At 27.9% G+C, this 24350-nt stretch overlaps 1 protein-coding gene across 1 annotated transcript in view; it reads right to left on the bottom strand.

Annotated features, from left to right (window-relative positions):
* Window positions 1–11458: 11458 nt before the first annotated feature.
* The window catches only part of LOC145843911 (ATP-binding cassette sub-family G member 1-like), a 30764-nt gene continuing 17872 nt past the window's right edge, over window positions 11459–24350 (bottom strand). The window contains exons 7-13 of the mRNA XM_082951187.1: window positions 21026–21154; window positions 15230–15358; window positions 14889–15057; window positions 14697–14797; window positions 14134–14295; window positions 12343–12535; window positions 11459–12078 (exon numbers count right to left, since the gene is read on the bottom strand). Coding sequence (XP_082807313.1) covers window positions 11906–12078; window positions 12343–12535; window positions 14134–14295; window positions 14697–14797; window positions 14889–15057; window positions 15230–15358; window positions 21026–21154 — 1056 coding nt within the window. The 3' untranslated portion in view covers window positions 11459–11905. The remainder of the gene's footprint in view (window positions 12079–12342; window positions 12536–14133; window positions 14296–14696; window positions 14798–14888; window positions 15058–15229; window positions 15359–21025; window positions 21155–24350) is intronic.

Raw genomic sequence — 24350 nt, 5'->3', positions numbered from 1 at the left:
CGCATCAATTGTCTAACAAAACGACTAAACTGTTTAGGGCCGCTGACTTGCCTGCGTCGGTAGTTGTGTCAATTAATACGGGGGAAGTTAAGGATAGTAATAACATAGCTACGTTAGAAACCAAGTGTCAAGCACTACTGTTGAATTACCCTGAGCTTACAAAAACTCCTGATTATACTGCTCCTAGAAAACACAACCACTTTCTAGAAATTATAGTTGACAATTATAAACCGCGAATGATTAAGGCGCGAAGATGTAATTTAACTTGTCAACAAAAGGTAGATAAAAATTATTCAGACCTAATTGCGAGAGGTGCTGTTGTAAAGGGGGATGCCGACATGTGTGCATCACCAATCACGGTAGTGCCCAAAAAAGATGGTGATTTGCGTATTTGTGTTGATTATACAGTTTTGAATGCCCACACACGCCCATTTTCATACCCGCTACCGCGCATAGATACGCTCTCGGAAAGAATTCCGGGAGGTACCCGTTTTTTCAGCACGTTAGATCTTAAAGAAGCTTACTATAGCTTACCTCTTCATCCAAACTCACGAAAATATGCTGCTATCATAACTAATTCCGGGGTATTCGTCCCTAAGGTGACTTCTTTCGGGTTGCGGAATGCGCCAACACGTTTTCAGCAGTTTATGGACAGTATCTTGTCCTCTTGTGGGGCTTTCACTTTTGTATATTTAGATGATATTCTTGTGTTTTCAGATTCCGCGGACAGTCACATATCACATTTAAAACAGGTTTTAGAAACATTATCGACAAACGGTTTATTTTTAAATCAAGCAAAATGTTCTTTTGCTAGAACTAAGGTAGATTTTTTAGGTCATACAGTAGGTGTTGACGGGGTTGATGTTATGGAATCTAAGGTAGAAGCTATAAAAAAATTACCCTTACCAAACACGCGCAAAGAGTTAAAAAGGGTAATTGGTATGATTAATTACTATCATCGATTCATACCAAACTTGGCCGAAGTAATGGCACCGCTTAATGAAATTTCGGGGGGATCTAAGGCAAGCAATAGGGCAATTATTAAACTTACTGATGGCCAAATCAAAGCTTATCATGACACAATAGCTCTGTTAGTTAAAGCAGCAACAATAAGCTATGAAGACCACACAAAACCCCTAGTTCTCTTCACGGACGCTTCCGACAGCCACGTTGGCGCAGTTCTGGAACAAGAAGGGAGAAATGGGGGAATGCAACCGCTTGCGTTTTTTTCAAAAAAGCTCCCTCCATTTAAGCAAGTACGTTCTACTTTTTATAAGGAACTTCGCGGGGTGTATTTGTCTCTTAAGCACTTTCAAAGCAGAATATTGGGGAGATCCTTAATAATACGTACTGATAGTAAATCAGTAGAAAGGGCCATTAAAAACGAAATGGGTAATCATTCTCCAGCGGAACAACGTTGGATATGCGCAATCAAGGAATTTAATCCAATAGTAAGGCATATAGATGGCCATGATAATGTAGTAGCAGATAGTTTAAGCCGACCCCCACAGTCGGCAATGCATGTTCGTGCGTATAACCAGGATTCTGATTTTGTTTATACGTCTGAGTCAGAGGCTGAAGACAGCGAGTCTGATTACGGTGATTTAGACGGTGAAGCGGAAATTTTAGGTAGTCCGTTAAATGAAGTGATCGGGGAAAATACGACTAGCTTAAATATGATAAATAGGGAAGTTATTGCGGTCTTGCAATGTAATGAACCGGGGCTAGTAGATACCGCACGTAATATGAAGAAAACGGTCGAATATTTACAACCAGATAATTTAGCGGTAGTGGTAGACGAAAATAATAAGCGAATCATTCTGCCCGAATCTATGCGCCTAACAGCATTTAATGTGGCCCATGATAGGTTGCACCTGGGAATTGATAAAACAATCGAGTATATTGCAAAAGACTATTACTGGCCTACATTAATAAAAGATGTGACTCATTGGGTCAAAAGCTGTGTGGTATGTCAAGCGACCAAAGTAACAAGATATAATCGTCCAAAAATTGTTTTTTTTCCAGACAATACGGAACGATTCCAGTTCGTTCACATAGATCTTGTCGGTCCTTTAAATGAGTCATCTTGTAATAATAAGTATATTTTAACTGCCAAAGACCGAGCCACAGGGTTTCTTGTAACTATGCCGATCACAGATAAGAAAGCTTTGACTGTCAGAAATGCTTTTTTTCAATGCTGGGTGGGTCCATTCGGGGTCCCTCAAGTTGTTGTTTCTGATAACGGTCGTGAATTTGTTAACACCGTGTTAACCGAAGCGTTTGAGCAGTTAGGAATAGATCATCGTTTGGTATCCCCATACAGCCCTCAATCTAACGGTTTCATCGAGAGGCAACATAAGACTATCAATGTTGCACTTCGCGCGTTATCTGATAAGACAAACTGGGCTTTGCATTTGCCTCTGATAACGACAGCTTTAAACAATACCTTCGTTGAAGGTTCACCTTATACCCCAGCTCAATATGCTCTAGGGACGGCCCAGAATCTCTCGGGGAGAGTAATGTTCGACAAAATTGAGGGTACTGACATTATCACCACACCCAACACTCTAGAAACTAAAGTATTTTTGAATATGATGGCTAAAATTGGTAGGCAATTTAAGCGCCACAATAATAAATCATACTATGAACCAGGGATTTTCGAATGCGAATGGGTTTGGCTTAGGAGACAAAACAAGCGAAAACTTAGCACACTCTACCATGGTCCATATAAAGTGCTTTCTTGTTCAGAGCAAAGTATGATTATTCAAAAGAATTCTGGGTTGGTAAAGGTTTCTATAAGGAACGTGAAAGCGTATGTTCCCAGAGTTACAACTTGTGAGGAAACTAAAACATACAATTTAAGGGAACGAGAAGTCCCCATAAGTTATGCCGAAGCATCTAGCTCAGATGAATTCTAAGCGTTCATTCGGCGTAAGTATCTTTTTTTTTTTTACTGCTTTTAAACGTTTATGTATATTTAGGGGTAGTGAATGGAAAACAACTGGTTATAATTTTATTTTCTTTCTATTTATTTCTTTGGTAACTAGTTTATTTAATGATTTATTAGTAGTTGATTTTTTTTTTTAGTTGTTGCAATTAAAATATTATTTTTGGTTAAAATACCTGTACAAATTTAATAAAGTTTTTCTCTTCTTTTTAATTAATTTTTCTTTTTTTTATATCTTCAAAAGTGGTTAATTTTTAATTTGGTACTAAAAAAAAAAAAAAAAAAAAAAAAAACTGACAAGTCATGGATTCGTGACATTTTTGAAATCACCAGCAGTGTCTAGAGAAGTGTGACGAGTTGCAGGCGGGCAACCTGTTTCAGCTGCAAGAGAAAAGAAGCAGTTTCATGAGTTACGTCAGTAGTTGTTTAGCAAACCAGTATGTTCGATTTTTCTTTCCTGTCTACTCATGACCTTGATGCTTATCATTGGAGCCTGGCCAAGAATGCCAAAAAAGGATAAAAAGAAAGGAAAATGTAACGCTATCTGCCCTGCGTTGTGATAATAGTTAATAAATTTACAAAATAACTAGTTGTAAACACTGACAAGTTTAAATTTATTAAAGCACTATGACGTTTGCTTAACGACGAATTTTTAGTACAAAATGCTATTCTTGTTGTAGCAACGGTCAGTTTTATTTATAAACTCTTGTTGATGACATTGAATTGGAACTTTTAGTGGATTGCAGTTGAGTGTTTAAACTTTTGTAAATTTGTTACTTTAAAAGAAGTACCAAATTATAGATTAAACTTTGTTGCTTATTGAAGAAATTATTAAATTATTCTTCAGCTTTATCAACTTTTTGTATAATTTTTACTTGAGTTAATACGTATTTTTTAAATCACATTTGTTATTAAATATTGTTGATTAAACTGTGCTGTATAAATTATAACCGGTTGTTTTTAGTTTAAGCTACTATTTAAGTGATTACTATACCATTAGAATGATTAAGACTAAGAAGGGCTTAAGACATAAAAATAAGTTAACGGGTCATGCGGATACTGAGCCATCAGTATCCGCTGACTTCAGCATAACAACTTCTTTAATGATGATCAAAGTTTCGAGAGTTTCAATAAACTTGGAGTAAAAATAATTTAGGTTCAAAACTAAACCTAAAACTAAATTTTAAGTATATACCACTCACTTTAAAAATTTAAATAGTTTGGTTTTGGTACTGGTTTTAATTAAAAAGTTTAAACATAACTGACTCATTTTCGAAAAAAATTTATTTATTAATTTCGTTTAGCTCTCTTCAGAATAACATTGCTAAAAACTATGAATATTGTAGAGTAATTTTAGTAATATATAATGAATTTGAAAAGTCTAACAAAAAATAGTTACGTCATAAAGTATAAAAGACTTTTTAGAAAAAGATTGAAAAATAGAATAGAGCTGTACTGAACTAACTTGAAGTAATTTATAAGACAAAATTGCTAAAACAAAAACATTTGAAATAGTAGAAATTTTTACCTTAAACTAAATTAAATAAAAAGCACATTAAAAAATACGACAATAACGACAACAAAAATAATACTACTAAAGACCCTATTTGTAAAGTTTTAAATTGTAAAAATCCCTTTGTTTGCAAATTTTTGGCTCGCGAGATCTAATAAACAGAGATTCTAGAACTGAAAGATGGTAGATGTTTCTAGCTCGGGATAGGATTTCGAACCTATTATCCAGGTAGTTCTCGGCACAAACAGGGTTGTTGAGTAGGTGCTGATGAATAGATGACTGTTCACCTTTAGGCTTCACGTCGTCATTAAAAATAAACCTTTTTAGCTTTTTCGTGACATGCTGTTCTCGCCTGACGTGGAAACGTTGAGATGTACGACCTACGTAGTCATTTCCGCAATGACATTTAAATATGTAAACTACATTACTCAAATCATGGGTAGGTGTGGCATCTTTTACGATTCCGTTAAGTGGGCGGTTGGTGTTGTACACAACACGTAGCGAAACGCTGTTAAAGGTGGATTTTATAGCCAATGAAGCTTGCTTAGCTAGTCCTATTGAGTTTTCACTCATATAAGGAAGGCGGAGGTACACTGGGCAAGGATGTGGGCCGAAAGAGGGTAAGCGATTCATTTTGGACTGAGTTGCCTTAATTGTCTTCTTGATGACTGTTTCGGGGTAACCTAGTGAGAGAAAAATTTTGTAGATGTTGTCAAATTCTAGATTCAAACAGTCAGCAGTGCAAATTTTAATAGCTCTGTTGGTAATGCATTGTATGATCTTCAATTTTTGTTTAGTGGGACAAGACGAATTCCAGGAAATGTAGTGTGGACTAAAATTTTCTTTTCTGTAGACAGAAGTAGAAAAGGTGTTGTTACTGTTTCTAGTAATGTTAATGTCTAAAAAGTGAATTTTACCGGAAACTTCTTCTTCAACGGTAAAAGCTATGCATTTGTGCATCTTATTTAGCAAAGTAAAAAATTTATTGACATTATTTTTTTGAAGTAAAAGTAGCAAAAACATCATCGACATACCTATAATATACAAGTGGCTTACTGTTATCTAATGAAAGAAGACTATTTTTATAGTAACCGACAAAAATGTTAGCAAGAATAGGGCCTAATGGGCTTCCCATCGCTACGCCGTCAATTTGACGAAACATGAGATTATTAAAACTAAATTGTACATTTTTCGTGGCCATACATAGCATATCATTGCAAACAGATCTTGGGAAAGGAGGCGGAAGTAAGTCAGAATTGTACAACTGGTCTAAACAACTATTTATCACTTCATCAAGTGGAACGTTTGTAAACAAACTTTTAATGTCAAACGAGACCATAAAGTTGTTTTGTTGGGAAAGATTTAAGCTTTTTAGTTTGTCAACAAAACTAAAAGAATCAGGTACTGTGTGAGTAGTGAATTTTTCTAATACTGGTTCTAAAACGGAAATTAAAAAGGAAGACAAATTTGATTGTGGTGATTTAGTCATAGATAATACAAATAGGGTCTTTAGTAGTATTATTTTTGTTGTCGTTATTGTCGTATTTTTTAATGTGCTTTTTATTTAATTTAGTTTAAGGTAAAAATTTCTACTATTTTAAATGTTTTTGTTTTAGCAATTTTGTCTTATAAATTACTTCAAGTTAGTTCAGTACAGCTCTATTCTATTTTTCAAACTTTTTCTAAACAGACTTTTATACTTTATGACGTAACTATTTTTTGTTAGACTTTTCAAATTCATTATATATTACTAAAATTACTCTACAATATTCATAGTTTTTAGCAATGTTATTCTGAAGAGAGCTAAACGAAATTAATAAATAAACTTTTTTCGAAAATGAGTCAGTTATGTTTAAACTTTTTAATTTAAAAATTTAATAGGTATATTTAACTTTTTTGTTTAGCTCTCCTCCGAACAAGTTTGTTAAAAACTAACACTAGTATAGTATTAATTATAGTTTATTACAAAAGTTTATGAACACTTTTATAACAGTAGTTAAGTCATAAAAAACCAAATGTAAATAGCTGTAGGACTTTTTATGGGTAGTTTTAAATATTATGTACTCTAATTTGTTGCAATTTTGAAAAAAGAGGCTCCAACATTTTGATGACGGCATACCTTATTTTTGGTAGTTTTCTTTTAAAAATTATACAAAAAAGTTACAAAATACGTCGTCGCTCTGGAAAGTAAATTGAACAATTTTACATTTAAATTTTTTACAATAAATGGCTTCAATAAAAGTCGTACTGCTAGTTTTTGGAGCTTTATTTTGTAAACACAAGTATAAGCGTCTCTGCCATTAAAAAATACACTTTCTATGTGATTTTTAATTGTAAACAAATACAACCACATGCTTAGAAATATCAAGAACACTATTTTAAATGTTTTACTAAGTGTTAATAGAATTCAATAACAAAGATAAAGTGTATCTTTTATAACTTATGTGTAATTTTTTTTGAGTCATTGGTACATTTATAAACTTATATACAAAGTTATAATCAGTAGAATACTTATTTATTTGTTAATACTAATGGTTTTGAAATCACATACTTGGAACTTATCTAACATGATACAATAAGACTTCTTCTATATTATGATTTTCTTATTAAAACATTTTTATTTGAATAAGATTTTATTCAACTGATGATCTCGTTTGAATTAGAAATTTAAGCATGTGAAACATTGTATACTAATAAGACTAAAAAAAAATTAATTGAAAAATACTTGACCAATTAATATAATGATTAAAGGTATGTATGTGTAAAGTAAACTAAAAGTAGAAATAATTAACCAATTTAGTTTTAAGTAAGTTTAAAGATATTACTCGCATTGTGTTTAAAAAATAAAAACCTAGTAAAGTGTTAAATTGTAATTGTAAAATTTTTAAATTTTTCTTTACACTCTTTTGTCTACTTTTTTATTATTTGTAAGCTAGGAGTGAGTAGTTTGTTACCAGGTTTAGGATCAGAAATATTTTATAGTTTAGTTTAAAATTTTGCAAATAAATTAATAAACAGTCCTCGGTTCAATTTCATTTACAAAAATTTAGTTTACATTTTACATAATACAGATAATAACGAATAAAACAATGAAAACCTTTCCGAGGTTTGTAATCAATTCCGTTCTATTTTTTTTTATATTTGAATTTACGACCGTTTAAATGTATGGTGGCTTTTTAAAGTATAAGGCAATATAATTTGACTTCTAATACAAACACTTTTTATAAAAACAACTAACATTTTATTCAAATCTTGTTTAGTGTCTAATCTTAATAAAATAATTTTACTTCAAGTTACATAAATATTTTAGGTAAAACTCCACTTATAGGTTTTTATTGGTTGACTTATGTGAAACAAAGTCTTATTCATTATAATTATATAGTAACTGAAAATTTGGTAACAATAAAAGCAGATTCCTGATTGTCTTTAGCATGATAATGTTTCTTAATATTTATTTTTGTTTTATTTTTAAAGTTTTCATTATTAAAGTTTAGAGAAAACTGACCATGTTGTTTAAACTACTCGACCACGAAATCAATAAAGTGACATTTCAACATTTATTTTGAATTTGCATTTGATATAAGATATAAAATATTTTCTTTACAATACTTAAATATAACTAATGCCATAACCAATAAATTTTCATTGCAAAATTTTAATAGTTAAGTTGAAAATTTAATACTGACTTTACAACTTTATTCTTTTTATAAACATATAACATTTTCTTTTTTTTTATAAGACATATATTAAAGTTTTAATGTACTTCAGTTTCTTAAATTTCTCTACAGTTTTAATTTAAGTATTTTATTCTCATTTGAGTATATTTAATAATCGTTAAACTCAACAAATACAGCTCATTTAATATTTAGTTACTATAACTTTAAAAGGCAGCAATTGTTCAACAATACACACATCTTGCCAGGTTTGCAAGAAAGAATCTTTCGCCGCACCGTCTTCTGTTTATTCTGAAAGGTTAATTATAGAAACTCTGGTGACTTGTACCAACAAAATCGAAATAAACTGCTTACAAAAACTGGCGAAAAACTTTTATTTCTTCATAACAACGTCAAAAAACAAGAATAACTTTCTTTGTAGCTTAATGGCGTTGATAGAATAAATGTTATTTACTAAATTACTTACTTTTTTATTTGTAAAAATAAACAGTTGCTAAATAAGTTATTATTCATCTTATAGTTCGAACTTATATTAAAAAAGTATAATGTAAAGCTTAACATATCTAAAATAAATAAAGTTCGTTACTTTTTAAAGCATTTTTACATCTAGTTTCTTTTTCTTTTACGTCATACAAAGTTCAAAATTCAAGTTTAGTCGTATAAGTAGCTTTGAAATGAATATTTAAACTAAGATATTATATCAGTAGATTCTTTTTTACATTGTTCTTTTTCCTAGTGTTAAAATACAATATTTAGACAATAACATTGTGTTTCTTTAACAAAGTTTTAAACTTGTATTAAACATTTTTTACTAACTAATGGTATTATAATAATTAAATTTTATAAGTTTGTTCTCTATTGAAACTACATAAAACTTAAAACATTTAAAATCCGGATCCGGCCAGATCTTAAATTAAAAATAGATCCGGGCCTGGATCCAGGCGGATCTTAATTTAGAAAAAAGATCCGGATCCTAAATAGCTGATCCGGTAGATCACTAGAGTTAACATTATAAGTTTTGTAAAAATCAATAAAAGTAAGAACTTTTTTATCACAAAGAAACATCACTCAACTGAAATGCCTGTATAAAACTTAATTAATAACTTGCAAAAATAACGAAAAAAGTTTAGTTTTTTTTAATAATATTTTTATTTATTATAATTTCTTTTTAGTTTATACAGATTTTTCTAAATATGGCAAGAAACATTTCCTAACCGTTTCAGGTAATTATCTCAAAAAATATAGAAGAAAATGAATTTTAAGTAAAATAGTCTTTTTTCCCCATTTTAAATATACCGATATAAAGCAAAGTTTTCAAAAGCAATTTGCTCCAGCAGGCTTAAAGCTAAGAAGCTAATTTTTTTGTGCTGTCTATTTATGTAATTTCCCAACGTCAAAAAATTTTACTAAGCGAAATTCTAAGGTCGAGGCAACAGATGCACCCTAATGCACATACATAAAATACTTAACTCTATCTTCCTCAGTTGCTTTTGCCAACTTTTTGCAACAAGTACAAATTTTGAGGTTTTACTGGTCCCTCCCATAATCGATGGGCTCTTAAGATACTTAGCAATTCACTGCCATTACTTAAAAAAAAGAAATTTTATTGTAGTAAGTTCTCTCTTCGTCATGTGCTTCAACAAAATCTAATATACGTGTTCTCGACCAGATTCTCTAGAGAACTTTAAATTTTCACTATCATTGGTAATGCAATACGTCCTAAAACTATCCTCAAAAAATTTTAGTTCTATAATATGGTGACACACAGTGTTATTCCGAGAAAATATTCACAGTTTTATTATGTCTTTTGTTTCAAACTAAATCTGTGTTTAACACCTACAGTTTGTGATATGTTATCTAAAGGACTTCCGCTACTGTGTTTTATCTTGTTTTCAGGTTTGTTTTGACCCTCACCTAGTTTATTGTTAATATATTTAAGTACTTTTTCTTCACTAGTAGTCTAACTTCAGCTACCATTTTTCTTAATTCCGGAATTCTAAAATATGGACCCTCTAATCCTAATGAACTCTTATAATCTGAAGACTGCTTATGTTTATTGCTCTGTTGTACAAAGCTCTGAATCTTTTTACCTATAATAATCATAAATAATAATATTTAATATTATAATCTGCAAACTTATAAAATACTAGTTAAATAAAAATTGTTTAGTATTTGTTTCAACGTTATATTTGTTTTTTCTAAATATTAAAGTTTAAGCAAAAAGTTATGTTTACTAACATTATGTTCAACATGGCTTTGTTTTTCAGATCTATTAGTTTATAATGAACTTTACCGCACAATCAACACAACAGCACATCCGAGACAACCTACGACAAGTTTCGTCCTAACTAGGACTCACCAGGCAGGCATAGTAGCGAGAAACCATTGTTGAGATCTAATCAAGCGGGGTTGAATACGAAGTACTAAAGCGACCGTTTGTGGGTAAAGTTGAAAAGTTGACACATCTTAATCATTTACAGCCCAACGTCTCAGACATTGTCAGCTTATTGCTGTTGTTGTTGATCGTGCAGTAAAGTTAATTAAAAATTATTGATGGCGCGAAGCATCTCAAATTTGTTGATGATGGCCCTATTATATACTGGTTAGTTAATAATGATAAGCTCTAAAAGAAAAAGTTAAATATTTTTTGAAGAATAAGGATAAAAGTGTAATTAAATGACTAAAAAGTGATTATTAATAAGTTTGTAGTACTTTTTTAAAAACTACTTTTGCTTATATTACAACAAACACTTTAACACTTGTGTAGACATTTGAATCATTGAAAACATCATTTTAAAAGCGAACGTTTTAAATAGTTTTTATAGAAAACATCTTATTACTAAAAAAGTATAACATATACTACCCGCTTTGAAAAACCTATATCTGCCCCTGGCGGACCTGTCTCAGTTATTTTTTTTTTAAACTTAAACTAGAATATTTAGAAAAATCAACTAATAATAAATTATCATTATTTACATTTTTAACAATTAAAATTAATTGAATTTCAAAAGTTTGAAATAGTTATGAAGTTCTTCATAACTTCTCATAGCTACAACCAGGCTAAAAGTTGTTAATACTAATATAACTTAACAAAGTGCTTATATAAATATTTGAGCGTATAGACGTAATTGATGTTATATTACCTGACCTTTTTGAATGTTTCTCAATAAAAATTTAATGAATGTAGAGACCATTACTGTATGGATTAACAATTTATTAAAATAAAAAGTTCAAAAAAGTACTATAAATAAGTTCTTTATTTATTAAAACACAAAAGTCTCAAAAGCAAGCAATAAAGCAATAGCCTGTAATTAAAAAGAAATAAGTTTCAAAAATATTCTTTTTTAATTTCTGAAACCGTAAGATAAAAATCTATAACGTTTAAACTTTCAAAATCGTAAAAATATAAAAGATGAGCTGTAAGTTAAAATTAACTGTAATTTTATTTTCTTATAAAATACTTTTAAACGTCAACTAGTGATTGAAAGCCTTAAAAGTTTAAAAAAAAAGTTAGAAACAGTACTGTGAAAGTAATATATGTAGTTTTTTTATCTTACATGTTCTACACAATTGTTTTAATTTGTGCTTTGTTCATATTTTGAATTTTTCAAAGTTAAAGTTGTTGAATATATCTTACGGTTTAAGTAGTGTAATTGAAACAATAGTTTTATAATTCAACTTAAGAAATTTTAGGAAAAAGTATATTAGTATTTAATGTCAATAAAAAAATAAGGAAAAAACAAGTTAAAACTATTTTTTGTTTTTATAAATTTACGTATCCATCCAAACTCTAACTTTTAGAACAGCATAGGCTATTATTCTTAAACCTACAAAAAAGCCTGTTAGCACCATTAGATCGACCCAGACAGAATCAGTTTTTACATCCATTTCTTTTAAAATATTTGTAGTATTTTGAAACACACACGCTTGGCTGCACTCTTCACCTGACAATCAAAAACTTTTGTACTTATCATTTCAGTTTTATAAAATTTCGAAACAATTTTTTTTTCAATAAAAAAATACTTAGATATAAAAATAAAATCTGAACACATATATTTCAGCTTAAAAGAATTAAATTAGCACGTGCTTGCTAGGTTTTACTCTCGTTTTGTAAAAATGTTTTAAAACTGTAAAAACTATAGTTTCGTTGTAAGCACTGAATAGAATCAAAAATTAACTTAACATAAAAATTTAAGTTCCATAATTACCAGAAATTGCTTTACAATCCAGCAAACTTCTGTTTCTTCCATAAATTGATATTAACACTCCTTCAAACCCGTATCTCATATAAGAAGCATAGCTTATCCATTTTAGATACCAAGGTATCTGTTCAAACCTAACAAAAAATCCCGAAAACAAAAGAAGTGGTATCATAAATATAGGTCCAGCAAAAGTTGCAACCTGTACATAATAATCTGAGTAAATAACTGTTTCCATAGATTTTCAATCTTTAAAAACATATATTTTTTTGTCATCCCCTTTTTAACATTTTGTTGTTGTTAATAAGAGAAATATTAAAAATTTGTTTAAAACTTAAGTAAATGCTAAAAATTATTTTACCATTTAGAATATGTAAATAAAAGTTACGTTTTAAACAGATTCGTTCAAAAAACTTTAAGTTTATACTAAAATTAAAAATTTTATCAAAATTCTTTGATAAAAATCATAGGCTTTATATTCTTAATGTATAGAATATTTTACTTTATAATTTAAAATGTTGTGCTAGAGTTTTCATCCTTTTCATAAAAATATTTTGTTTAAAAACCATACTGAATTAGTAATACTTTTTTGTTTTCAATATAGATAAATAAAATCAAAATATCAATGTTATTCATTATACACTAGTCGATTTTCAGTGTTAACGACTACTTTTTTAGTATATGTAACCTTTGTTATGAAAATTTAAATAAAAATTTGTTAATAATTTTAAATTTTAATATAAACGTGTTACATACATAATAATAGTAACAGTTTTGTTTTAATATAAAAGTCTTTTTGTTTAAAGGCTGTCTTTAGCTTTGCTTTTACTCAATACAAGTTCTATCTTATAATAATAGTAACATTAAATACAAAAAAATTAATTAAAACAACACAAATAATAACAATATTATAATAAAATAATTATTGTAATATTTTTTTTGACATCGTTTAAGATAACTTCAAATATAGTTGTTATCACATTAAGTTTATACTTTTAGAAAATAAAGTTTTAAAATTTTCTTCTTTTCAATATTCTCCTTTGTAATGAAGATCAGAGAAAAGCAGTTTTTAGCAGAATTAAAGGCACCATAAAAAAGGGTCATACAACATTATAAACTAAATGCGATATATTCTGCATGAAAAATAAGTTTTAAATAATTAGTAGTGAACTGAAAACGGTTATTTAAGGAGATCAAGTGCAAAAACAGTAACAAAAGCTTTAGTTGTATAGATTGGTAAAAAAACTTTAAATTAAAAAATTGATAATGTTAAAAAATGTTTTAATAAAAAAATTATAAAAAAATTATGACATATCATATAAAATATAAAAAATAGTATATAGAAAATCTGAAAATTTTTTTTTTTTTTATGTTTGAATTTTTTTTTCAAAATTATTTTGTTTAAACTTTTATCGTTCTTAGTCTTAGTAGTATTATTTGTAAAATTTTAAAATTTTTATTTTTAATTTGTGTTCTAATTTTGTTATCAAATTTTCATTTAAACTAAGTTTTTATGCTAACATTTTTAAACTTTTCTGAAGACAATTTGGTAGTATACTTCAAATTAAATATAAAAATCTTAAATAAATTAATATTCTATTTTTCCAAACAAACCATTGAATATGTTTAAAGTATCTTTATGTATAAAATATGACTTGAGTTATAGTATGTATTTGATTTTGTGAAAACTTTTAATATGCAGTTATATCAATTGTTTTACAAAAATTATAAGTAAACCAATAACTTTAAAGTGTAACAAGCTAAATGGTAAAAAATAAGCATGTACCATTCATTACTTACTTCAAGGTTTGGTGAAGCTGCACCGACTAATAAACCAAATGACTGAGCAACTAATGACGTCATAACAAAAACAAATGTAAACAAAAAAAAGCGTGAAATTTCATCTGCAGGTTGTCCAGTCATGAAATATACGATAGCACAGTATATGGTAGGAAAGACTAACTAAAACAAAGTATACCAATCACTTTTAATATTTGAACATGAAAAATTGATCACAGCAGTTAAGTATAACTTTTAAAAAACCTTAAATTTTGAAAAATATATATAAATTTTTTTCACAAAAAAAAAACTTTAATAAACACAAAAATCTCCGAAGCTAAACTTTTTAATACTTTAATAAATTACTAACTAATATAAAATTCTTTGACAAAATCTTACAAACCATAACGCATTAAAACTATTATACTTTTCAATAAACAAATGATTATGCAAGTTTTATTTTTATCAATAGTACTAATATTATCATTTATAAAGCATTTTTTATGAATAAATTTGAAATTAAACTTTAAAATTAAAAAAAAAATTTTTGATGAGTAAATTTAATTGAGATTTTTAAAACATACTTGACATGGCACGTCCGCAAATGTCTTAGATAAAAAGTATGCCTTCATGGAATACCAATAGTTCATATGCTCACGAACAAATATTGGCATTTCCATTGGAACTGTTATATAAAAGATAAATTGAATATAAATGTTTTAATTATATTAATTTAATGACCAACTTATTTTTTTTAACAACGAAAAATTTCTAACATGTTAAAACAGTTGGCATAAGAGCTGCAAACATAACAAACAGAATGGAAAAGAAAAGAAACCCCGTGTTGATCCGTACACTTTCAGCATCGTTTCCAATATTTAAATATAGTAAACCAAGTATAACCGCAATTATTATATGACTCAGCAACCTCATATGAGTTAACGTCTGTTATTTTTAAATTAATTATATCAAGGTTTTAAGTTTTTTTTATTCTTAAAATATACTTTTTTAAGTTTTAAAAATAGATGAAACTTAGGTGTCTTTAATTTTTTTAATTACAACAAACTATGTTTAAAGAAATATTTAACAGGTTTGTGGTTGATTGTATATAACTTACCGGATCACGAATTATTGATACAGAAGTTCTTTTGAAAAGAATAGAAAATTCCCGAAGAAATCCAATACCAACTGTTTGACATTGCTTTTCACCTCTAGGCATAAAAGGCATACTTTGAAATGTTGGAGTCTGAATGTGAAAGTCAACTCTATTTATAGTTATATCAAAAAACAAACAATTTAATTCTTAAAAGTTTTTGCATGTAATATAATAGTACTTAGGAGAAAATAAATCCAATAATTTGTTTTTATTCTACATTTTAACTTTAGAAATTATCTTTTAGGCAATACAAAAAAGTGTAGAAAAAACAACTTTCTGAAAACTTGTAACAAATTGGCCATTTGTTATTAAATTGTATTTTAGTTTTCAACCATTTTTGTGTGTTGACTGATAATGTTTTTACTTTTATTGAATTGTTGTTGTTGATGTAAGCTTTTTTTTACACTAACTTTTATAGTGCCAAACTGTATCTGAAAATTTCTTTACTGTTTTTATTAATGTAAAAAAAAGATTAAACTGTTTTAACTCTGTAGCTGTTATGTTTAATTCTATAAAAAGTAACTTAGCATTATATACAAAAGTAATTCATTAAGACAGCCCATTAGGGTTACATTTGGTGACTAGACTTGGACACTGCACCTACTAGCTAACTCAGGAAATAACAATAGTACCATGATGACTAACCAACGAGGTGTACAAAATTTAAATTTTCTAAATAGAATATTAAAATTGTTAGAAAAATTTATCTTTGATATAGAAGATCCAAACAACATTTTTTTTTATTTTGAGAAACTTTTGGCTGATCATGGCATTTTTAATGACGCTGAAAAATACTGGATAATTCGAGATTTTTGGCTTAACAAAGACTTGTTGGTTTATACCTTAGGTACTGACCGTAAAGATAGAAACTTTACAAGCTTAAAGGCATTCTTAATTAAAAAAGCCGGAGTTTTACTACAGGGCAGGGTTTCCAAAAAACTAGATACCTGGAAAAACCTGAAATTTGATAATTTAAGCTAAAATACCTGGAATTTGAGAAATTGTGAAAAAAAAAACTTGGAATTTTAAAACAAAAGTCAGTAATAAAACCTCAAAAGTTTGGAATTTTAAACAATTTTTACATTTTAAGTAAAAAAAATTTGATTTGACACAAAAAATCTATCATAAAGTTACAAAAAACTATGTCATCATCAAAATTTTTTCTATCAAAAAACACATTTGAAGTAGCTTTACAGTATCTTTTCAATGTTTTTGTACTATCTATCACATTTTTAACCTTAAACTTAACTTAAAATTAAAAATAAACCCAAAAATGTGTAATTTTAAAAACATAAAGAAAATTTGCCAAAAACATTTGGCAACCCTGCACAGGTGTTTCTACCAAAAAAAAAACAACTCCACCATGTGAATGGCCAGGACCTTAACCATGAAGTCAGAAAGTGGCTTGCTGATTTAGAAGATTAGGAAATATTGCAGAAGTTTCTCTTTTTGCACCTTATACCAAAACAACTAAAGGACGATATATCCAGTAGCCTACTTATATGTTTTAAAGAGTTCAGAAATATGTTATTAAGACATGAGAACAACAAGAGATGAGGTAAGACAAGTCAATTGATTCAAGAAACAAAATCAGCAGTTCTCTTACAAAAGAAGACAAAAACTGCAAGACCAACAAGTTATATATGGGCAAAAACATCCTAAAAACTCTTTTGACAGATGTTTTAGAAACAAAAAGAAAATTATCAGTTCTATTACCAAGGAAAAAATAGACTACTAGACTAACAAGTTACACATGGGCAAAGACATCCTAAAAACTCCTTTAGCACATGTATTGATAAACAAATCAACTATCCTCATACCAAAGAAGAAATTAACTACTAATCTAACAGGTCATTTATGAGATAATTTGTTCTAGAAACTTCTTTGGCATGTGTTTTTAGAACCAAAATCATCAATTTACGAAGCAAAGAAGATGTGAAGTGCCAATTAACAAATCAATTATGGGCACGGACAGTCTAACTCTGAACAAAAATGTAATAGATACAAAAAATTCTCAAAAAAAATATAACAATCAAAGAAGTGATGTTTTGCAGCAAAGCATCTAGTCAAAATAAACTCAAACTTTCCATAGATCAATTCAAATCCAATCATCAAAAACAAAGTTTAACAAAGGCAAAAAGATCTAAAGGCACTACCAATAAGAATAGTACAAGTAAAATATGCTTACTACTGATAAAAACAATGTCAGGCCCCGCAAGCTGCCACCCAATAGTTTGACTTTTGATTCGAAAATGATTGGTTTTACTCAAAATCCTCATCTTCACAAACTTCACATATTAACTTCAATTCCTTAAAAAGTAATTTTTCAGCCCCTGGTTTTAGTTCAAAAATTGTAAACTCTTTTCCTCAAGTTGTGTCTTTACAAAGCAACTTAACAATATTTCGGTAAAATGGGTAGTTTTGCCTGACGTGAAGTTCTCAAACATATTACAAATTCCTATTATAAAAATTAACCAAGTTGGAAAAATGACATCAAATATCTTTAATGCCATGTTTAAATTGGTAATTCCTTTTAACTTGTATTAATTTTTATTACTTATATCTATGAAAACTATCAATATAAGAGTGGTTAAAAAATCTGAATTCTCTTACCTTTTATAAACATTAAACGTTATTGGTTATATCACACTATAAATTCTTGTATAATAAACAAACTAATAAATCTAAGAGTCACCTAGTTTTAAGTCGCACATCAAAATATTTTTAATGCTCATTAAGAGACCAGCTCTCTTTTACTTTAAAACTTACAATTTGTAACATTTTACAGTGTTTACTCTGTTCATTTTTTATTCTGTTAAAAATATGCATATATATCTAAAGGCTGAGAAGCTAGAAATATGATTATAGGTAGAAGTTTAGACATGTAAATCTTAAACCACCTCTAATAAGTATAAGATTGAAATTTTTAAGAATACATTTATTACAGTTTTATTAACATAGATATACTTTATAATATTTATTATACAAAATACAGCTATTCCTCAAAGTGATTATAACTGTTTCAACGCTTTAAGTATATCCTTAAAGCAAAAATAAAAACTTTATTAAGTTACAAAACTACACATCGTGACGTATCAAATAGATTTTATTTAATTTAGTTAGCCTATTAAAAAAACACTTTTTTACAAGTTATTCTATGTTCCTTTCATGTTGTTTTTTATTATTATGTTTAGTTTTGCTTTATTGCTATTTTTGGCGCATAATATATTTTTGTTTTTTAATGCAAGTTTTGGTTTTGGTGGTGCGGTTGTTGTCTTTCTTTTTTTGCTTAGTGATGGTTTATTTTTAACTTTTTGAATTTCGTTGTTTCCAAATACATAAGTTTCATGTTTTCTTATTTTTTGGTTTTGAGTTAAATCTTCAGAGTATCTTTCATTTTAAATTTTTGTCTTTGTTTATCTCTTTTAGTTCTCATATGTAATTTGATATTTCAGTGCTAGCTAATTTTAATTCATTGTTAAAACTTGCCATATAATTCTTGTAACTTCTTTTAAATGTAGTACTTGTAGAACATACGTATATTTTGTTAAGCTACTTGTTTTTAATGTTGCTTGGTGAATTAGGTCGTTTTCTAAGCAGTTATTATATAATGGACATTTTTCGTTCCTAGAGTAGTAGGTTTTTTTTGCTAGTTAAGGTTTAGGATGTTTGATACTTTGTTATTTTGAGAATCTTTTTTTGAACTTTTTCATGCAGTTATAAGATATTTTTAATGTCTTTCTAATAAAACTTTTTTGTATGGGTGGTTTGTGTTAAAGTGTTGGTTTACTAAGTTTAATAATCATTTGCCAATTTTCCTGGATACAGTTAGGGAAAAAGGCGGTTGAAATAATTGTTTTTTTTTCTTTGGTTTTTGGATGTTTAGTTGATTTTGGTATACTGAATTGATTTGTGGTTGGCAGATTCGAGGGCTGATTGCTAATTTTTTTATACGGTTAAATGACTCTTCACTGCTTGATAAATTCTTAAACCTTTCGTTAAAAGTTATAGGTAATTATTTTAAGATTTGGTCAGGGTGGTTTGATTGGTTGTTGAAATTTATTTTCTAAAGGGGATATATGATCAATGATTATTTTAGCTATATATCTATTAAATTTTTGTATTCGATCTGCGTTTATTCTTATTTTGAAACTCCATTTAACAAGAAAAGTATGTAGTTCTGTAATGGTATACTAGTTGCACGCGCTATTCAATTTAATCTAATATTGTATAGTATAAAATCAGACAACCAGAACGCAAGTTACTGATGCATTGCTTAAGATTTAAAAGAAATATATAAACAATCCGCAACTTTCCTGCAGCAAGTGCTAGAGTCAACATGTTTTTCAGAAAAGACATTTATATAATTACATTGTTCTAATGAAATTCTTTTTCAAACATTGTTATTTTCCTAAAAGTGTTTTATGATTTAAAGATTTATCAATTAATTTTCATTTTATATTAAACATTTCATAAAACATCTGTCTTTTAGGGGTAGGTGTCAAATATGCTTTTCTCAAAGACACTTTTGCACGAAAGGTTACTTTTGAAAAGACATTTTTGCTTGGGTTTAATATTTTTAAATATTTTTTTTAGTATTTTAATTAAATTTAGTATTTTGTTTTGTAATATCAATGTTACTCCTAACCCTCGGTCGGTAATTTTTTTTTATGTTTATTTACTTATTTAATAGTTATTTCTCCTTTTTAACTATCACTGTTACCCCTAACCCTTAGCCTCGGACGGTTTTATTTATTTATTTATCCTTTTTTGATTTTTTTTGCTACTACTCTAACCCCTAATGCTTACCCTTAGTCTGATGTTTTTTCTTATTAACTTTTTTTTAACTTTTGTATTTTTTTTTACTATTGTACAAAATGACCCTTAGTCTAAATGTTTCTTCGTGCAAAAGTGACCCCTCATACAAAATTTACTCTTGGTGCATATTTGACCGCCTCCGTCTCTTAGATGTTTTTATTTGTTATGTTATGAATTCTATTCTAAAGTAAAGTTTCAATTTTATTGTTTTGTGCCTAGTTCTATTATTACATGAAACACTCAATTTGCTATGCCTACTTTTTATCGTTTACATTAGTAGCTATAATTGTTTGTAGTTATAGATAGGTTAATGTATTTATTTAATTATTTTCATTAATTTGGATGCAAAGTACAAGTCTCTTAATTGAAATAACCTACAATATATATAGGTTTTAGCGCGTTTGCTGTACTTTCTGTAATTCATGGCGATTTTGATTGTATGACTGCGGAGCCATCATCTCTACAAATTCTCCGTTGCTAAATAAACTAGATTTTTTTATTACGTTTAGAAAAAAAATCATACTATGTCACATATTTCGGCTCTATTGTAGGATCCCATGCTAATGTTAAAAAGGTCTGCTGAATTTTTTATCCCGTGTTTCGTTTTCATAAAGTTTGTTGATTTGCATAAATGCAATATGTTTACCCTACGCGAATAAGACAGAATATAGATTTTACATAAATATAATACTAATAAAAATAAGTGACTGTGTTTGATTTTTTTTTTGGTTTTGGACTTAACTTTTTTATTATGTATACATTACAATTAAAAAAGTCATCTAATTCCAAGGTCTGAATCTAAAAATTTTCTCCTACTTGTTTTGTGAACATAAATTTATTAGTTTGTGTTTAACTAGTTTTAATAATTAAAAAGATATTTGTATTGGATATCAATATTTTGCTTAATGAACAAAATATTTTAAAAGTGTAGAAAACTACCTGTGTTACTGAGTTTGCTCCTTCGTCTTGTAGAGCTGAACTAACTTCCAAGTTGTTTGAGTCACGTTTTAGATTTACCCATGTTTCAACTTTTCGACTTTCCAATATTGAACTTGCATTGTCACATTTCTTATTATAAAAGTTATTGCTTCGGAGAGAATAAACAACAAGTTTTTCTTTTTATATATTACAAAAGCTATACAACTTAACTTTTCAAATGTTACACATTTACGTATTTTTATTATCTTGTTATACTATTCTTAATATAACTCCATATTGTAGACATTTATAATCTTGTAAAGTTGGAATGAATTCTCTTCATCCAATATAATATTAAACGCAACTTGAAAAACTATTGATACCATTAACTTGATTTACCTTTAACTTTAGTTCAGATAAAAAAAATAAATATCATTTATTACTAACTATTTTTGCGAGCTCAAAAACGAAATATTGATTTTAAAAAATATCTAATAAAATATATCTTAATTAATTACAACAAATTTTTTGTTCTGTTAAAATATTGACTTTAATATAGTTTTAATTTTTAGTCTAACTAAGCGACTTTTCAAAAAACTATTGGAAATATCATCAGTAATAAATAGTTTATAATAGATAACATAGATTTTTACAAACAATTTATGATCGCAAATAGCATATATGTCAGATCATGAAATGGTGAGAGAGATTCCAATTATCTATGACCCATGTAGTTGTTAAATGAGAAAAGATATGAATAAAAATATATAATTTACATGAAAATAGTAGTCTTAAGTAATTATATTTTTTTTAGATATATTTTTTGTTTAAGTTTTACCTCAGGGTTAAATATTCAATAGCAAGCTAATAAGTAAAACTTTATGACAGCCCAAAATTTAAAAATCACCCCCATCCCTTTCGCCCCTTTACTAGTTATTGCCCCCCCCCCTTCAACTTACTAAAATCCACCCCAGGGGGGCAATACCGCTTAATTTGGGAAACCCTGTCGTAGATAGTGTTAGTGAATATTAACTAATTTATTGTAAACATCTTTCGAGTGAGACATTATAATACAGATATTTAAGTTAAAATAAACAGAAATAAACATAAAAATACTAACAGGAGCGTGCTTTGAATAGTTTCCTGTAGCCTTTGCGACCCCCGAAAACAAAAAACAAATTAAATAAAAGATGTTTTATTTATAATTGAAAACATTATTTATCAAAAGTTTTACTTTTACGCTGATTTTTGTAAATTCTTACTAAATATTTCAATGTTGAATATGAGAATACAAGTTAAACAACCTAATTCCATTTACTAAAATTACATGAAAGTTTAAAAAAGCTGCATATTTTTTTAAGCTACAAAAAACATTTGAAACTAGTTTTTAGTCAGTTATATATTGTGTCATGATGAATTTATAACTTTTGATAGCCTGTTTGTAAAAAATATTTTTAACTAAATTTTAATGAAAATGCTCGGTATTAATCAATCCTTTAAAATCATTAATTTTTTTAGAAATACATATTGCAGTTATACTTCAAATTACAGAGTTGAACTACAATTATTTATTCTTAGAAAATGAGTCTACATATACACAGATTCCTACAAATTTTTTAGCACGAAGTATTCATTTTAATAATTGTCTATTATTAGTTTTTGAATTCTTACACTTCAAATAAATATATTTGGATAATTTAAATAATATAACTTAAAATGTCACAATAATAAACTTACTGTTTGTAGCATTAGTATCATAAAGTATGTTAAAAAGTTAAAGTAGCATAAAATATCTAATTAAAATGCCATTTTAAAAAAGTCGTTGAAATGTTACTATATCGGTGTCTTGGTCAGGGTGAAAAGAAAAATTCGTTTTTGAATACTAAAAAGACAAAAACTTGAAAAACTAAAAATCATACATATACTAAAAAGAACATTTCATGCTAAAACTTGTGTGTAAATCTACTTTAGATAACTCAACTTTTAATTGTTTATTATCAAAATACAAGTAAAAATTCCCTTCACATTAAATTATTTTTAAAAAGTGTGGTTAAACTAAAATTAGTAAATAGTTTGAAGTAAAACTGCAATACATCGTTCAAAAATAAAGCATAAATTAGTTAGGAGTTTCATTTACAAACCAGTTCTAAAAGTTTTAAGTTTATAATTACATCACAAGGAGGTTTTAATTAAAAACCTTTTTTAAACGTTTTAAGTAACGCATAGCAAAATAGTAGAAATTCTTTATTATTACATAGAAAGTCTAAATGCTGTTATGACATTTGTTTGATTATTCAATTATATTCAGTAGTTTCCTGGCCTTGAGGTAAGGACCTACTTTTAAATACTAGAGGGGTACGGAAGTAATACTAATACTTATTTAAAAGGGTACTATATTCGTTATGTTTGTAGGTAGGTTGTTATATCTGGCAGTAAAGATCTATTTTGTACTAGATATTAACTAAGTAAAAAAATATTTTTTATTGCCATTAATATAAGTTCCCACCCGAACAATTCCCACCCGCGCACGATTCCATCAAATTTTTAAATTAATTAAATTATTATCATTCTTTATTTATTCATTTTTATTTTATATTATTTTTTTTTCTGTTTAATTTTTACTGTCACTGTTACCCCTAACCTTGGTCGGTAAGCGGTTTTTGATTTTGATCTAGCTCAAGAGATTTAAAACACCTAAATTAAATTTTAATAACACCTTTATATTTACACAACATTAAAAAAATTAATATACAAATACCACAGTTCTTATTCAACTCTATTAGAAGGTACTAAACACATCAAAACAATAACAAACCAAGTCTAAAAAGAACTTTTAAATAAAGTTATGTTTGAATGAAATTTCGTCAGTAAATTTCCTCCTGTAAGCTTCCTTTCCACATATTGTTATGTTTACAAAAACTACATATCCAACATTCAAAATAACGAGAAGTAAAATGAGCAGATTTATTACATTACAACTCAATAACCTAATTATTATAATTCTACGATCTATTAAAATCAATAAGAAATGTAGTTTCATTAATGGCATATTAGCCACTAAACTACAAAAACTTAATGTTCTTGATGCACAAACTGACGACAATCTCAGAAAAATACTTTTTTTGTTTTATAAAATTTTTTTTCATTAACAGTCTTATAGCGCTACTAATGATCATTTAATTTTAAATAACGACAACATTTGTCTATTTGTTGTAATTCGATATTAAAAACTTAGTAAGATAGCACAAGCAGTATACTAAAATTTAGTTTCATATTATTTGAGGTTGCACAGCCTCCATGAAACCAGTCTAAACACGCCCGGACGAGTTTCGTTAAGAATAAGTTC

Source organism: Thalia democratica, chromosome 9 (genome assembly GCF_965202585.1).
Source record: "Thalia democratica chromosome 9, ktThaDemo2.hap1.1, whole genome shotgun sequence".
NCBI classification, from domain to species: domain Eukaryota; kingdom Metazoa; phylum Chordata; class Thaliacea; order Salpida; family Salpidae; genus Thalia; species Thalia democratica.
The sequence above is the reverse complement of the archived record's forward strand: the minus strand, read 5'-3'. Positions and strand labels throughout refer to the sequence as shown.